The 14862-nt window shown below is 38.1% G+C and overlaps 1 protein-coding gene across 4 annotated transcripts in view; it reads left to right on the forward strand.

Moving 5' to 3' along the window:
* MORC4 (MORC family CW-type zinc finger 4) overlaps nt 1-14862 on the forward strand; it is a 69053-nt gene that overhangs the window by 22999 nt on the left and 31192 nt on the right. For all 4 annotated transcript variants that reach the window (XM_086389665.1, XM_086389664.1, XM_086389666.1 and 1 more), the window contains 3 exons: nt 1138-1257; nt 2659-2759; nt 14313-14411. In XM_086389665.1, coding sequence (XP_086245791.1) covers nt 1138-1257; nt 2659-2759; nt 14313-14411 — 320 coding nt within the window. The remainder of the gene's footprint in view (nt 1-1137; nt 1258-2658; nt 2760-14312; nt 14412-14862) is intronic.

The following is a 14862-nucleotide window of genomic DNA, read 5'->3' on the forward strand; positions in this document are numbered from 1 at the left end:
AGCCAAATATTACTGTGTTATGTATCACTTATGTCATGTCTTCATATCATATCTGGTCCATTTATCACATGGATTTGATGCAAGTAGCTTGTTACTTAGAGATGATAATGGAGATCAGTTTTTGAAAAAGTAACAAAAATTTTAACTCATTTAGACATGAAGATTTCTTTTAGTATTTGTTTTAATGAAAATCTCAGTTTCTTTCTCTCCCCTTTATCTTTCTCACTCCCTTACCTTGATTTTTAAATCAAATAGGACTTGCTAAAAATTCATAATTATTCATGTTTATGTATAATTAGTTCTCTTTGTTTCATTTATTCAAGCTTGTTAACTTCTTCCCATGAAATAGATTACAACAGGATTAGTGTGCCTTCCAGCAGAATTATTGTCCTTTACTTTTGAAAGTGATTTTGTTCCTTGTGCTTTTGCTTTCATTGTGTTTTGTATGACTAGCTGGACATGCCTTATTGCTTTTAATTGTGTTGTGCCATGTATTTAGTAGTAAATTAGGCAGTTAGCAAAGGTTAGGTAATGTTTTGTGTTTTATGAATTTTTAGATCACTGATGATACTTTGATATATTTTCTTATAGTCTTTTTATGCATATATTTATAGTACATATTTTTCAGTGATACTTATTATATTCTGAACATTTCCTAATATTCCCAAATATTTTTTAAGGGCATAATTATAAGAACTGTGTAACAGACCATGTGGCTACACTAACATTTATTTAGTCATTCCCTTATTGTCAAACATATAAATTATTTGTTTTTTAAGCTGTTATAAATCATTGATAAATCTCTATAACTCATAAACCTTTATGGTCTTCTCTCACTATTTCTGTAGTATAAATTCCTGAAATAGAATTACGTGGTCAAAGGTGGAGAGTTCAGGATGGGGAACACATGTATAATTTTTTTTAATTAAAATTGAAGAAAAGATAAATAAATAAAGATCAGCAAAAAAAAAAAAAAGAATATTTTTAAAGCTGTTGATACAGATTTTTAAAATGCTTTGTAAAAAGTTTGTACCAGTTCATATACACTGGTGGTTGATGTTTTTTTGCTATAATATAATGCAAAATTTTGTGTGCTAAAGCCTCTGGTGTTTGTCTCCTTAATGATTTTCTTCTCAGAATAAGCAGGTGAAAATAACTTTTGGGTTCTCTTGCAAGGATAATAACCAGTTTGGAGTAATGATGTATCATAACAACCGCCTCATAAAGTCTTTTGAGAAGGTGGGGTGCCAGGTAAAGGTGAGTAGTTAATGTTTCTTTGTCATAGAAGGCTGAAAAGAGTAGGAAGAGGATTTAAATTTTGCAAAAGTGATAAACTAATGAATAGCTTTTTACTGCCACCTTGAGATGGTTGTTAAATCTGATCCTGGAATTCTGTGTTACCAGTGAGCTGTCTTATGTTCAGAAGCTCTTTCTACTTATCATTCTTCATAAATGTTAACCCAGGAGCTTTACTGAATGCATTTTTTAGGTCACTGTTAATAAGAGGTAGAATGAGAGCACCAGCAACTCTGCCACGTGTATAAGTTTACTAATGTTTGAGGTAGCGCTTTCCATTTTCTTGTGGAGACAATAAGGCAAAGTGGAAGGTGCATAAAATTTAGTGTTTGATGACCAGGATTTGAGTCCCAGTTTTTCCAACTAAAAGCCATGTAACCTTGGCTACATTGTTTAATTTCCCTGCGGCTCAATTTTCTTACCTGTAAAATGGAAACAATAGTAGTTTTACTTGCTCTACCTACCTTAGAGTTTACAGAGTTGAGAGATTTAAATGGAATAAATCATACAAAAGTGCTTTATAATTGAAGTATAGAAATATTACCATCATCTTCAAGTTTTAATGACAACTTAAAGTGGTAACATCCATAAGTATCTCATTCATCCCTATTTTATAGATAAGATTGCTAATGCACAAAGGATGATAAGCTGCTTTATGTTACACAGTAGGACAAGGTTTTACATACGACCCAGGAGAGCTAGTTTGCAGCCTGTATTTCTTTTCATTGTTGTATCATCTTTATACAACTTGTTTGTGTGCCAGTCTAATTACACTTTGACTCAGTTCCTTCCATTAAAGAATACAAAAATGATTTTAAGTCCAAAAATCTTTCGTATCAACTTGTAATTAATCACTACAGGTGTGACTCTTTCGCAGTTGTTTGTGGCCTTACATATATAAACATTGTTTTATTTTAATAGAGTATGATGATTACATAGCATCCTTAATTTTTTTCAGATGGAGTTTGGTTTTAGTTCCTTAGAACAGGAGTATATAACCTTAATTTTTTTTTTTTAGTATTATCATTCTTTGTTCAAATGGAATCTTATGGCAATCCCTTAATATAAAACAGATGAAAGTGCCTTGAAGTAGCATGGGTGAAGTAGAGTTTTCCTGGAAAATCCTAGGGAATCTATGGATCACAGTTTGAAAATCTCTGCCCTAAAATTTGGCATAGGTTCCAATTCATTGTAATACTTGCAGTCTATTGGAGTAAATTCCCAGTGTTTCTCTAGGTATTACTGGCCTTTCCTTGCCCGTGAATGTTATATAACCTTTCTGTTATTGTTTGGAATCAAAAGGAAGTGCCTCTAGGCAGTCAACATTAATGTAAGTGTTGAAATTACTATTTTTCTTCTAAGCCAACTCATGGAGAAGGTGTGGGAGTAATTGGAGTCATTGAGTGCAATTTCTTAAAACCTGCCTACAATAAACAAGACTTTGAATACACCAAGGAGTACCGGTGAGTCACTCCCAACCTGAGGTGTTTCTAATGGTTTGTTCAGATATGATTCTATTCTCTGAAAACTCTAAAATCATCTCTTAAAACCAGCCAGATAAGTTAACTGAGAATTCCTTCAAATCTATTTTCTAAGATTATAAATAAAATGATTTGATTTTTAAATTAAACCTCACTGATGCATGATGTATGGAGCCCAATTGAAATAAACTTTAAAAATTATGGAAAGAGTATAGGGATTATTTAGTAAAATACTTATGGTGAAACAGTTTTTAAAAACTTTTTATTTTGTATTGGGAAATAGCTGATTAACAAAAAATGTGATAATTTTAGGTGAACAGGAAAGGGACTTAGCCATATATATTCATGTATCCATTCTCCCCCAAACCCCACTCACATCCAGGCTGCCACATAACATTGAGCAGAGTTCCATGGGCTATACAGTAGTTCCTTGTTGGTTATCCATTTTAAATATAGCAGTGTGTACATGCCCATCTCAAACTCCGTAACTTATCTCTTCCCCCCGATCCTTTCCCCAAGCAACCATAAGTCTGTGAGTCTGTTTCTGTTTTGTAAGTTCATTTGTATCATTTCTTTTTAGATTCCACATATAAAGGGTATCATATGCTATTTCTTCTCTGTCTGACTTCACTCAGTATGACACTCTCTAGGTCCAACCATGTTGCTACAAATACCATTATGTATTTCATTCATTTATTTTTAGGAGACAAAGGAGTTGTTTTAACCAGAGTATAATAGTTTGTTTTAAAACTTGTAGGGAGGGATAGATCATACATTCTTCTTTCATCAAGTATTATGAGATATCCCCTCTGCCATTACGGACATAAGAATGAAAGTTAAGAATCCTAGATGCCTATGAACAAATGGGATGCTGCTGCTGCTGCTGCTGAGTCGCTTCAGTCATGTCCGACTCTGTGCGACCCCAGAGACGGCAGCTCACCTGGCACCCCCGTCCCTGGGATTCTCCAGGCAAGAACACTAGAGTGGGGATGAGATATATGTAAATGCTGTGTGTGTTGTAAGTCACACACACAGCATTTAGTCGTGTCTGACTCTTTGTGACCCCATGGACTGTAGCCCGCCAGGTTTCTCTGTCCATGGGATTTTCCAGGCAAGAATCCTAGAGTGGGTTGCCATTTCCTCCTCCAGGGGATCTTCCCAACCCAGGGATTGAACCAGCATCTTTTATTTCTCCTGCATTGGCAGGTGGGTTCTTTACCACTGGCACTACCTGGGAAGCCCCTGAATGTAAATAAGAAAGTGAAATACCTATAAAATAATTGTATTAATGAGGGTTGTATGCCAAATGGGAAGCAGCTTTAAATAAAGCCTAAAGGAGTCAAGGAAGGCTTCACAAAGCAGAATACATTTGAGCTGAAACTTCAAGGAAAAGTTGGAGTTTGCTAGGTGAACAAAGCGGGGAGAGGACATTCTAAGCAGAGGAAAGTATGTGAAAGGGCAAAGGGTGTTCTGGGAGTATGGAGAAAGAAGGCGTGAGGACTTTTGGTGTTGTTTTCCTTGAAATCTCAGCAGCAAATCTTTTGTTAGAGTGGAGGGAAAGTAATTCCCCAAATCTTTTTTTGTTTTGTGTCCAAACTATAATAAAATTAGTTAAATGTTGTGCCTTAATTTATACAAAACCATAAGAATTTTAGGTTTAATATTTGACAGACTGATAACTATTTGGATGACAACCTCAGATTAATTTCAGGGTAATTGGTTCTTGGTCCCTAGGGCTACTCAGTGATTATGATAACTGTCTGCCCTTAATTTAAGTAAAATAGTCTTTTAAACATGAGTCTGGCCCATAATGGAGATCTTTGATTCGGACTTGACTCACAAGAATGAAAGTTTAGGAATGACATCAGTTTGGCAAAAGTCCAGAGCCGAGTCATTCTATTTCTCTTGAGTGAAAGGAGTAGTGAATTTCTGGTGATTAACCAAATAGTTGAGATTTGTGAAATCCAAATGTTAGATACTAAAGCTATGTAATATCCTCCTATGCCGTCTCTGCCACCCCTGCATCTACCTTTTAAATTTTAGAGGTATTAGACTCTTGGTTTGTGATGTTTCATTTCAGTATGATGAGTTTTAGGTGATGGCAGGGGAATCCAAATGGAGGTATTCCATAGAGAGTAGGTTTATTCAGTTAAATATATGGGAGTTCTGGCTTAAGTAGCTTAATATCTGCTGCACATTTTATTAAAAACAGAAAACTAGTATACTATCCTGCATACAGAGTCTTCTGAGGATGAGAAATTTGTGTAACTCACCCCAATTCTGACATCATTTCCCTTTCCATTCTGTTTTATATTCACTGAAAAAAGTGTTTTGTTAATATATGAGGGAATTTGAGAGGGTGATTAGAGAAGATTGTCTGCCATCACAAACTCATCCTAGGAGTATTTATTATAGATTTCAAAACTGCTAAAAGAGGTTTCAGCCATCACACTGCTGGAATGTCTACAAATAAATCACTTGTAATATCACTTTTAATAGTTGTGGGTATCAAATTTCAGCTGCAACTACCAGGGCTCAAACTTACAACATTTTTAGAGTGAATTTCAGCTTAAGAAATGCAATCAACACATACTAACTGAGCACCTCACTGGTGCATGGCACAGTGGCTAGGTTTTGTGGAATTTTCCAGAGATATTCGAGACACAGTTGCTGTCTTTGAGGAGCTCACGGTCTAATTGTAATGACGGATTGTTACCAACATGAAACGGAGCAATAAACTGATTATTTGGAACTAAGTGGTATGGTACAGGAAACATTTGCTGATAGAACAGATATGGAAGGTTTTAAGTAAACAGTGTGACTTAAGATTTGCCTTAAAGATACAGCGTTTTAAAAAGGGATGGAGGGGAATTCCAGGATGAAATTATAGCAGGAGCTAAATCAGGCAATGACAGAAACTCGGAATGGGAAGAATAACATAGGGCCCTATCCTAAAGCAGGGATTGGCAAATCTTTCTGTGAAGGGCCGGGAAGTAAATAGTTTTAGCTTTATCGGTGGTGTGGGCTCTGTCACTACTACTCAGTTGTGCTGTAGTATGAAAGTACTCGATTCTGCTGTAGTACGAACACAGCCACAGACATAAGTAAAGGAATGAACATGTCTGTGTTCAGTACAGTTTTGTTTATGAAAACAGGCAGCAGCCTGGATTTGGCCCACAGGTTGTAGTTTGTTGACCCCTTCCCTAAAGCCCCACTTCCCAAACTGTGTGCCAAGCTGCACATAATGAAGTCACAGGGGAGCCATGGGATATTTAAAATTTTTGAGGGGAGTACAGTGGTACTTGACTCTTGCCCATAAGCAGTAGAAATTGTTTTCAGTTGCTGTCATAACAAATTACCACAAACTTAGCGCCTTAAGACAACACTGATTTATTGGCTTAGAGTTCTGTAGGTTAGAAGTCCATCTCAGAGCTCACTGGGCTAAAATCAAGGTGTTGGCAAAGCTGCATTTATTTCTGGAGGCTCTAGGGGTGAATCTATTTTGTTGGCTTTTCAAGCTTTTAGAGTCTGCCAGCATTCCTTGGCCCATGGCCCTCTTCCTCCATCCACATTCAAAGCCATCAATGATGGGTTGGGTCCTCATATCATATCACTCTGATGACCTTGCTTCTGTCATCACATCTCGTTTGATTCTGACTCTTCTGCCTCACTCTTCCACTTTTAAGGACCCTTATGACTGTGTTGGTAATTCAAGATAATCTCCCTGTCTTAAGGTCAGCTGATGAGTAACCTTAATGCCACCTGCAACTTGATTTCCCCCTTGAAATGTAACCTGATATATTCACAGGTTTCAGGGATTAGGACATAGACATCTTTGAAGGACCATTATTATGCTATGACAATCTGCTCTCTGGCCTCCTAAGATCCACTTACATCACACATGCAAAATACATCTATCCCATCCCAGCATCCCCCAAAGTCTCAACTCTTAGAGCAACTTAGTCTAAGTTTTTAATGTCCTCAACTCACAGTTCCCAAATCTCATCTAAATCAAGTATGAATGATACTGAGTCTGATGCATCGTGGGGTAAAATTCCTCTCCATATGCAGGTGTGTGTCTTTTTAAAATTTTTTTATATTTTGCTTCCAAAATACAATGGTGGGACAGACATAGGATACCAATTAGAGATGTTCCAGTTCAAACAGGGAGAAAATCTGACAGAAAAAGGAATCCAGGCAAGCTAACTTCATTAAATTTCAAGGCCTGGAAATACTCTTCTGGGGCTTTCAGCTCCACCCTTTGGATTTAAGGCTCTATTCTGTCCTCCTGGCTCCACCCGCAGACTCGACTTTCCTTTTTCTTGAAGGATAGCATGTATTTATGTGTGTTTCCCAGGAGGCTCAGTGATGAAGAATCCACCTGCCAATGCAGGAGACATGGATTCAATTCCTGGGTCAGGAAGGTTCCCTGGAGGAGGAAATGGCAATCCACTCCAGTATTCTTGCCTGCAAAATCCCCATGGACAGAGGGGCCTAGTGGGCTACAGTCCATGGGGTCACAAAAGAGTTGGATGCAACTGAACACAAACACACACACAAGCGTGTATTTGTAGCTGAGTAGTTTCATCTTGTTTCAACTTGTTTCTTGACTGTAGAGTTTTGGGGGTCCAACAACCTTCTTTCACACTCTCTCTGTCCCTTTCAGGCCAATTTAGCAGGGTTTTTTTAATTTATTTATGTTAATTGGAGGCTAATTACTTTACAATATTGTAGTCGTTTTTGCCATACATTGACATGATAATGTACCATTCTCAAGAACCTTGTGGGTCTCAGGTATATATCATGGATACTCATTCAGACAAGAGATTCTTGACAGATCTTTCTTAGATAGTCCTATTTCTATTCTTCTGCTGAGATGGTGGTGGAGATCTAATATGTTCAGTCTTTTCAGAGAACTTTTTGTATGACTGAGTGCTTTGACCTTTTGATCTTCCTAAGATATTAGCAAAAGGTTGTCCAGCCACTGTCTTGGATTTACATTGTAGCATCTTTTGCAATCTGAATAAGTTGAGACTTTCCAAAATCATTAAGTCCTGGTTCCTTTTTTATTGAACAGTTCTTCCCTCAGTTTATTTCTTTCTTCTCACATTTTATGTAAGCAAGCAGCCACTGCTGCTGCTGCTGCTAAGTCGCTTCAGTCGTGTCTGACTCTGTGCAACCCCATAGACAGCAGCCCACCAGGCTCCCCCGTCCCTGGGATTCTCCAGGCAAGAACACTGGAGTGGGTTGCCATTTCCCTCTCCAATGCATGAAAGTGAAAAGTGAAAGTGAAGTCGCTCAGTCATGTCCAACTCCTAGCGACCCCATGGACTGCAGCCTACCAGGCCCCTCCGTCCATGGGATTTTCCAGGCAAGAGTCCTGGAGTGGGGTGCCATTGCCTTCTCCGAAGCAGCCACTAGACCATACTTTTAGCACGTTGCTTGGAAATCTCCTCAACTAAATGTCCAGTTTTGTCATTTAGGAGTTCTGCTTTCCACCTTGTCTTGGATCCAATTCTGCTAAGCTTTCTGCCACTACATAACAAGTTTTCTAATAACATGTTGCTAATATCCTTCTGAGCCTTTACCAGCAACAATTTTAACATCCATCATTCTACTAACAATCTGTTCCCAGTGACTTAGATATACTCTGAGGAAGTTTGTGTTTTTTTCTACCATGATCTGCACTTCTGAGCGCCCTACCAGTGGAGTGTTTAACATCCGTATTTCTACAGTCTATTCAAGGCAATCCAGGCAATTTGTGTAATGTTCTTCAAATTCTTCCAGCCTCTGCCCCACTGCCCAATTCCAAACCACTTCTACATTTTTAGGTATTTGTTATGCTAACACCACACTTCTAGGTATAAAAATATTTAATTACTTTTGATTCCATTGTATCTTTGTGAATCTGGATTTTTTGTGATTACTGTGATAAAAAGCAAGCAATACACAAAAAAATCAGTGTTGAATAAGAAATTAGGGATGTTGTGTCCAATTTGATTCCAAGGTTTGAACAATTGTTTGATATCCAATAGGCATACCCATTCCATTATACGTAATTGTGGCTATTTAAGATTGAAATAGAAATATTTTAATATATATATTTTCAGGTGGACACTACATTTTAGTCCATACTTATTATTTGTACATAACTGTTTAAGAGTAAATGCAACTAGTACATATTTCTTGAGACCTAAGGGTGCCGTGAAAAACTTGAGACACTACAGGTACCATGAACCGAGACAGTTGGAGAACTTCTGTCTTAGAGGGACATTGGCTAGAGTAGTTGATACTTTAGGCAATGAGAATTCATTGTTTATTCTTGAATAGAGGGGTGACTTGAAATAATTGTGTCTTAAGAATATAATACTTATATACTGCTCTATGGCTTATAAAGTGCTTTACATGAATTATATCAATTGATAAACCTGGAAACAAGGTGCAGGATAGGTTAAAAAGAAGTACATACTATTTGAATAATCTAGATGTGAGGTGAAGGTCTGAAATAAGACTGCTGTGAAAAAGGAAATATATGACTGCTGCTAAGTCGCTTCAGTCATGTCCGACTCTGTGCGACCCCATAGATGGAAGCCCACCAGATTCCCCCATCCCTGGGATTCTCCAGGCAAGAACACCGGAGTGGGTTGCCATTTCCTTCTCCAAAATATATGACAGATACTATGAAAAAAAGATTTTAAAATTTGGTGATATATTAATAATGGGATAAGGAAAATAAAGGAGAGGAAGATTCAAAGGTCACTTTAAAATCTCAAATTTAGTAGATATTGTCAGATAGAATAATGAGATTGGGAAAAGGAACAATTTCGTGTAATGGCAATAGTTAGATTGTAGGGGATTAAGACAGGAGTATGAAGAGAAGATAGTGGATATAGACCACATATACCAGGATTGGGGAAGTGAAAGGAAAGAGATTAATAGAACAGTGGAATCAAACCAGGTTTTTGCAAGAAGGAATGGAGTTTCAAAATTTATGATAATGGTGTTTTGATTGAGCTGGTATTAATATTTACACGACCATGTGCCTTTGTTAAAACTTATAGAACTACACATTAAAAAGATAAATTTTACTCTGTACCATAAATGTCACCATTTAAAAAATGACTACTTTGTTGGTTTTGGTATATTCACAAAGTATGTGGACTAGAGCCCACCAGGCCCCTCCATCCATGGGATTCTCCAGGCAAGAACACTGGAGTGGCTTGCCATTTCCTTCTCCAGGGGATCTTCCCTGACCCAGGGATCGAACCTGGGTCTCCCACGTCGTAGGCAGACACTTTGCTGTCTGAGCTGCCAGGGAAGTCCGTACAACCATGACCACTATCTAATTCTAAAGCATTTTCGTCATCTCAAAAAGAAACATCTTGTCCATTAGCAGTCACTCCTCATTTCCCCTCCTCTTCAACCCCTAATGACCACATAATCTATTTCCTTTTTTTTCCTTTTTTTAATTGTGGTAAAATACACATAACATTACCATCATAACCATTTTTAAATGTGCATTTTGGCGGTATTAAGTACATTCATATTGTTATGCAACCATCACCACTGAAGGAAAGTTACATGGCTCAAAATAGCCTGGAGTTAAAACTCCCCTCTGGGTCCTCCCCACCATTCTATGCAAAACAAAGAACTCTCTCACCCGAAGGAAAAAAAATGGACATTAAGGTTGATTATGTCCATCTCCCAGCCGGTCCAGCCTCTGGCCGATCTCCAGAATTCCTTGCCCCAGCCATTTAAGAGATAACTACTCCAAACAACCTTGGAGAAGAACAGGCCCCCGTAAGACAGTAGATTTCCACATACGTGCCTATATATACTTACTCTGTTCTTGGGTTAGTGCAGCAGCTCACTAATCTGACTGCTGCCCCTTCTGGCCTCATTAAAGGTGATCTGTTCCTGTAAAGTGCTGGTCTCATTCTTTTTCCGAACCTCGCCTTCTCTAACTCCCTTACCATACAACCACCATCATCTGCAGAACTATTTTCATCTAGCAAAACTGAAATTCTGTACCTATTAAACAATAACTCCTCATTCCCACCATTCTGCTTTCTGTCTCTATGAATTTGACTATGCTAAGTACCTCATGTAAGTGGAATCACACAGTATTTCTCATTTTGTGACTTATTTCACTTAACATAATGTCCTTAAGTTGCATCTATGTTGTACATATGTCAGAATTTACTTTTTAAAGGCTGTTTCCTTTTTTAATATTCTTCTGTTTGTATGTACTATACTTTGCTTATTCATTCATTTATCGGTGGACACAGGTTGCTTCAGTGTTTTAGCTCTTACAATTTATAGTCTATTTTGTCTGATACTTATATTAAATAGCTAGCTACCCTTGCTGTCTTTTGGGTATTATTTACAGGGAATATCCTTTTCTATCCCTTCATTTTCACTGTGTGTCTTTGTATGTAAAATTAGTCTCACATAGAGAGCATATATTTTGGCCTTTTTGTTAAAACCCATTTCACCCATCTCTGTCTTCTGATGGAGAGTTTAATCCATTTACATTTAAAGTAATTACTGATAAGAAAGGATGTCTGTCATTTTGCTGTTTGCTTTCTATACATCTTATATTTTGTCCCTCATTTCCTGTATTACTGTCACCTTTTATGTTTAGTTGATTTTTTTGAAGTGAAACATTTGAATTCTTCTCATTTCCTTTTGTATATATTTATAGCTATTTTCTTTGGGGTTACTATGGGGTTACATGATGCTGTGAGCAGAAGCAGCAAACAGAGATCAGAGCACAGATCCCCAATATTTGGAGGGAGAGGTCCTTTTTGCCTATCCTGGTTCCTGCAAGCTACTTTTGAAATGTGTGCATAGCCATCTGCCATGGGGCTGGGGTAGGAGATGGGTAACTACTACTGTGCTAAAAGCTGAGATTTCCCAATTTGTCATCCAAGCATTCCCCTGGAAATTATAAGCATTCGATAGACTCCAAAATTCCAAATGGTTACATTAGACAGGTTCTGCCAGTGTAACGGAGAAGGCGATGGCACCCCACTCCAGTGTTCTTGCCTGGAAAATCCCATGGACGGAGGAGCCTGGTGGGCTGCAGTCCATGGGGTCACGAAGAGTTGGACACAACTGAGCGACTTCACTTTCACTTTTCACTTTCATGCATTGGAAAAGGAAATGGCAACCCACTCCAGTGTTCTTGCCTGAAGAATCCCAGGGACGGGGGAGCCTGGTGGGCTGCCATCTATGGGGTCGCACAGAGTCGGACACGACTGAAGCGACTTAGCAGCAGCAGCAGCAGCCAGTGTAAATATTGTCTTTTTGGGAAGACAGATTCCTGCCTCCTACTCCACCAGCTTTCCAGAATCCCATGCAGTCTTTTTTATTTATTTAACTATTTTTTAATTTTGACCATGCTTGGTCTTCATTGCTGCGTGGGTCTTCTCTAGCTGCAGTGAGCAGGGGCTACGCTTCATTTGCCATTGCAGTGCGTAGGCTTCTCATTGCAGTGGCTTCTCTTGATGTGGAGCAAAGGCTCTAGGCATGTGGGCTTCAGTAGTTGCAGCATATGAGCTCAGTAGTTGTGGTGCATGGGCTTAGTTGCTCCTCAGCATGTGGGATCTTCCCAGACCAGGGATCGAACTGGTGTCCTCTGCATTGGCAGGCAGATTCTTAACCACTAGACCACCAAAGGAAGCCCCTGTAATCTTTTTTAAAAAGTAGATTTTAAATAAAACTTTAATAGAAAGCAAGAAATAATTCTTCATCTGTGACTTCAGGAAAGAATATAAACATAGAGGTCGGTGTGCTGGTAGGTCAGAGGAGGGAATAAGAGTTTATAAGAAAGTTCATTTAATCTTCTCTGTGTAGTCAGAATCTAATATGAGCAAGGTGGAGTTAAGGAAGAATTCCTCTTAAGGAAAGGTCTACAGAATCTTTGGGGAGTTATCTGAGGAGTCAAGAGATTTTTTAAAAATGCTAAATTTGTAGTATTTCAAGTATGTATGCACAGCTGTACATTAAGTTGTAATCCTGAATTGTAAAATTAAACAGAAATTAGTCACTAGAAATTGCCAGTTTTTCAAAGTAAAATTCAGATTTTCTACACATCATACTGTTTTACCCTGGGCCTGCTGCTGTTCACTTAAGAAGAGAGATAAAGGAGAAAGGGCAAGAGCCATAATTGGGGCATAGCCTCTACTAACAGCTGTGTCATAGAAGGTTAAAGGGGACTTTGTTACCTATTGCTGCTGTAACTGCTATGATCAGCATTTGGATAAAGAAGAACTATATAGACGTGTTTTAAGTTACTGTTTGATTGATTTGTAATAGGTAGGGTGCAATATTTGATCCTCTGACTTTGAACTTGGTCCTGAATTGTTTACGTGTAGTGATCTGACAGTTGAATAACTCCGCAACTACTAATCTGCAGTGTAGTCTTCTGTCGTTGTATCTAATGTCATTTCCCCTCACTGTGATTCTAAAATGTGGAGAACACAGTATTTTTTAGGATTTGTAACCTCAGATATGCAGATAACACCACCCTTATGGCAGGAAGCGAGGAAGAACTAAAGAGCCTCTTGATGAAAGTGAAAGAGGAGAGTGAAAAAGGTGGCTTAAAACTCAACATTCAGAAAACTAAGATTATGGCATCTGGTCCCATCACTTCATGGCAAATAGATGGGGAAACAGTGGAAACAGTGAGAGACTTTATTTTCAGGGGCTCCAAAATCACTGCAGATGGTGATTGCAGCCTTGAAATCAAAAGACACTTGCTCCTTGGAAGAAAAGCTATGACCAACCTAGACAGCATATTAAAAATCAGACATTACTTTGCCAACAAAGGTCCATCTAGTCAAAGCTATGGTTTTCCCAGTAGTCATGTGTAGCTGTGAGAGTTGGACTATAAAGAAAGCTGAGCACTGAAGAATTGATGCTTTTGAACTGTGGTGTTGGAGAAGACTCTTGAGAGTCCCTTGGACTGCAAGGAGATCCAACCAGTCCATTCTAAAGAAGATCAGTCCTGGGTGTTCTTTGGAAGCACTGATGTTGAAGCTGAAACTCCAATACTTTGGCCACGTGCTTCAAAGAAGTGATTCATTGAAAAAGACCCTGATGCTGGGAAAGATTGAAGGTGGGAGGAAAAGGGGACGACAGAGGATGAGATGGTTGGATGGCATCACTGACTCAATGGACATGAGTTTGAACAAGCTCTGGGAGTTGGTGATGGACAGGGAAGCATGGTGTGCTGCAGTCCATGGGGTTGCAAAGAGTCAGACAAGACTGACCAACTGAACTGAACTGAACTGACCATCTTATCTTTTCAACCAAAGTGACTATTCAACATTATGAACTTTGTCATTTTGACACATAATTTACAAAGGCAGTAGATTCCCATCCTAGTTGCTTGAAGTGTAGATGTTCAAACCTATGCTGAATATTCTAAATGGCTGGTTTCCGTTAAGTGGGAGCATCTTAAAGATTACAAAATTATTCAACAAATTCTTAGCATTGACATGCTTCTTTCTTTTTTTTTTTTTTTTTCAGGTTGACAATAAATGCCCTTGCCCAGAAGCTCAATGCATATTGGAAGGAAAAGACCTCCCAAGAGAATTTGGAGACCTCAGCCATAGTCAGGCCAATACCGTGAGTAGTAAATTTAGAATATAAAAGTATCAGGGGTAACATCTCTAGGGCAAATGGAAGGAATAGGAAAAGATGATGCTTTTCACATAAGGAAGTTGAATTAACTAAAAACAGGAAATCACAGGTACTAATTTCATCATTCTCTAAACCTCTTCATTTCTGGTTTAACACTCGTGTGGTTTGGATCATAAATATGACGAGTTTAGTATTGTCAGTTTATCCTGTCCTCAGTGTAATATAATGGAAGATGATGACCATTTGAATCAGCTACTCCTTGGTTGAAAATTTAGATCTACTTCTCTTTTTAATTTTACTGTATATTATCTAATGTATTAAAATTGTTTTCAGGTCATAAGATCTATAAATGTTATGAATATTACTTCAAAACCTAAATAAATGAATGTTGTATTCTCTATTTCCAAATAATTAGGCAAAAATCATGAAATTAAAT

The sequence above is a fragment of the Bos grunniens genome, chromosome X, assembly GCF_055505025.1.
Source record: "Bos grunniens cultivar Pamir isolate PY7600 chromosome X, Bosgru_T2T1.0, whole genome shotgun sequence".
Lineage (NCBI taxonomy): Eukaryota > Metazoa > Chordata > Mammalia > Artiodactyla > Bovidae > Bos > Bos grunniens.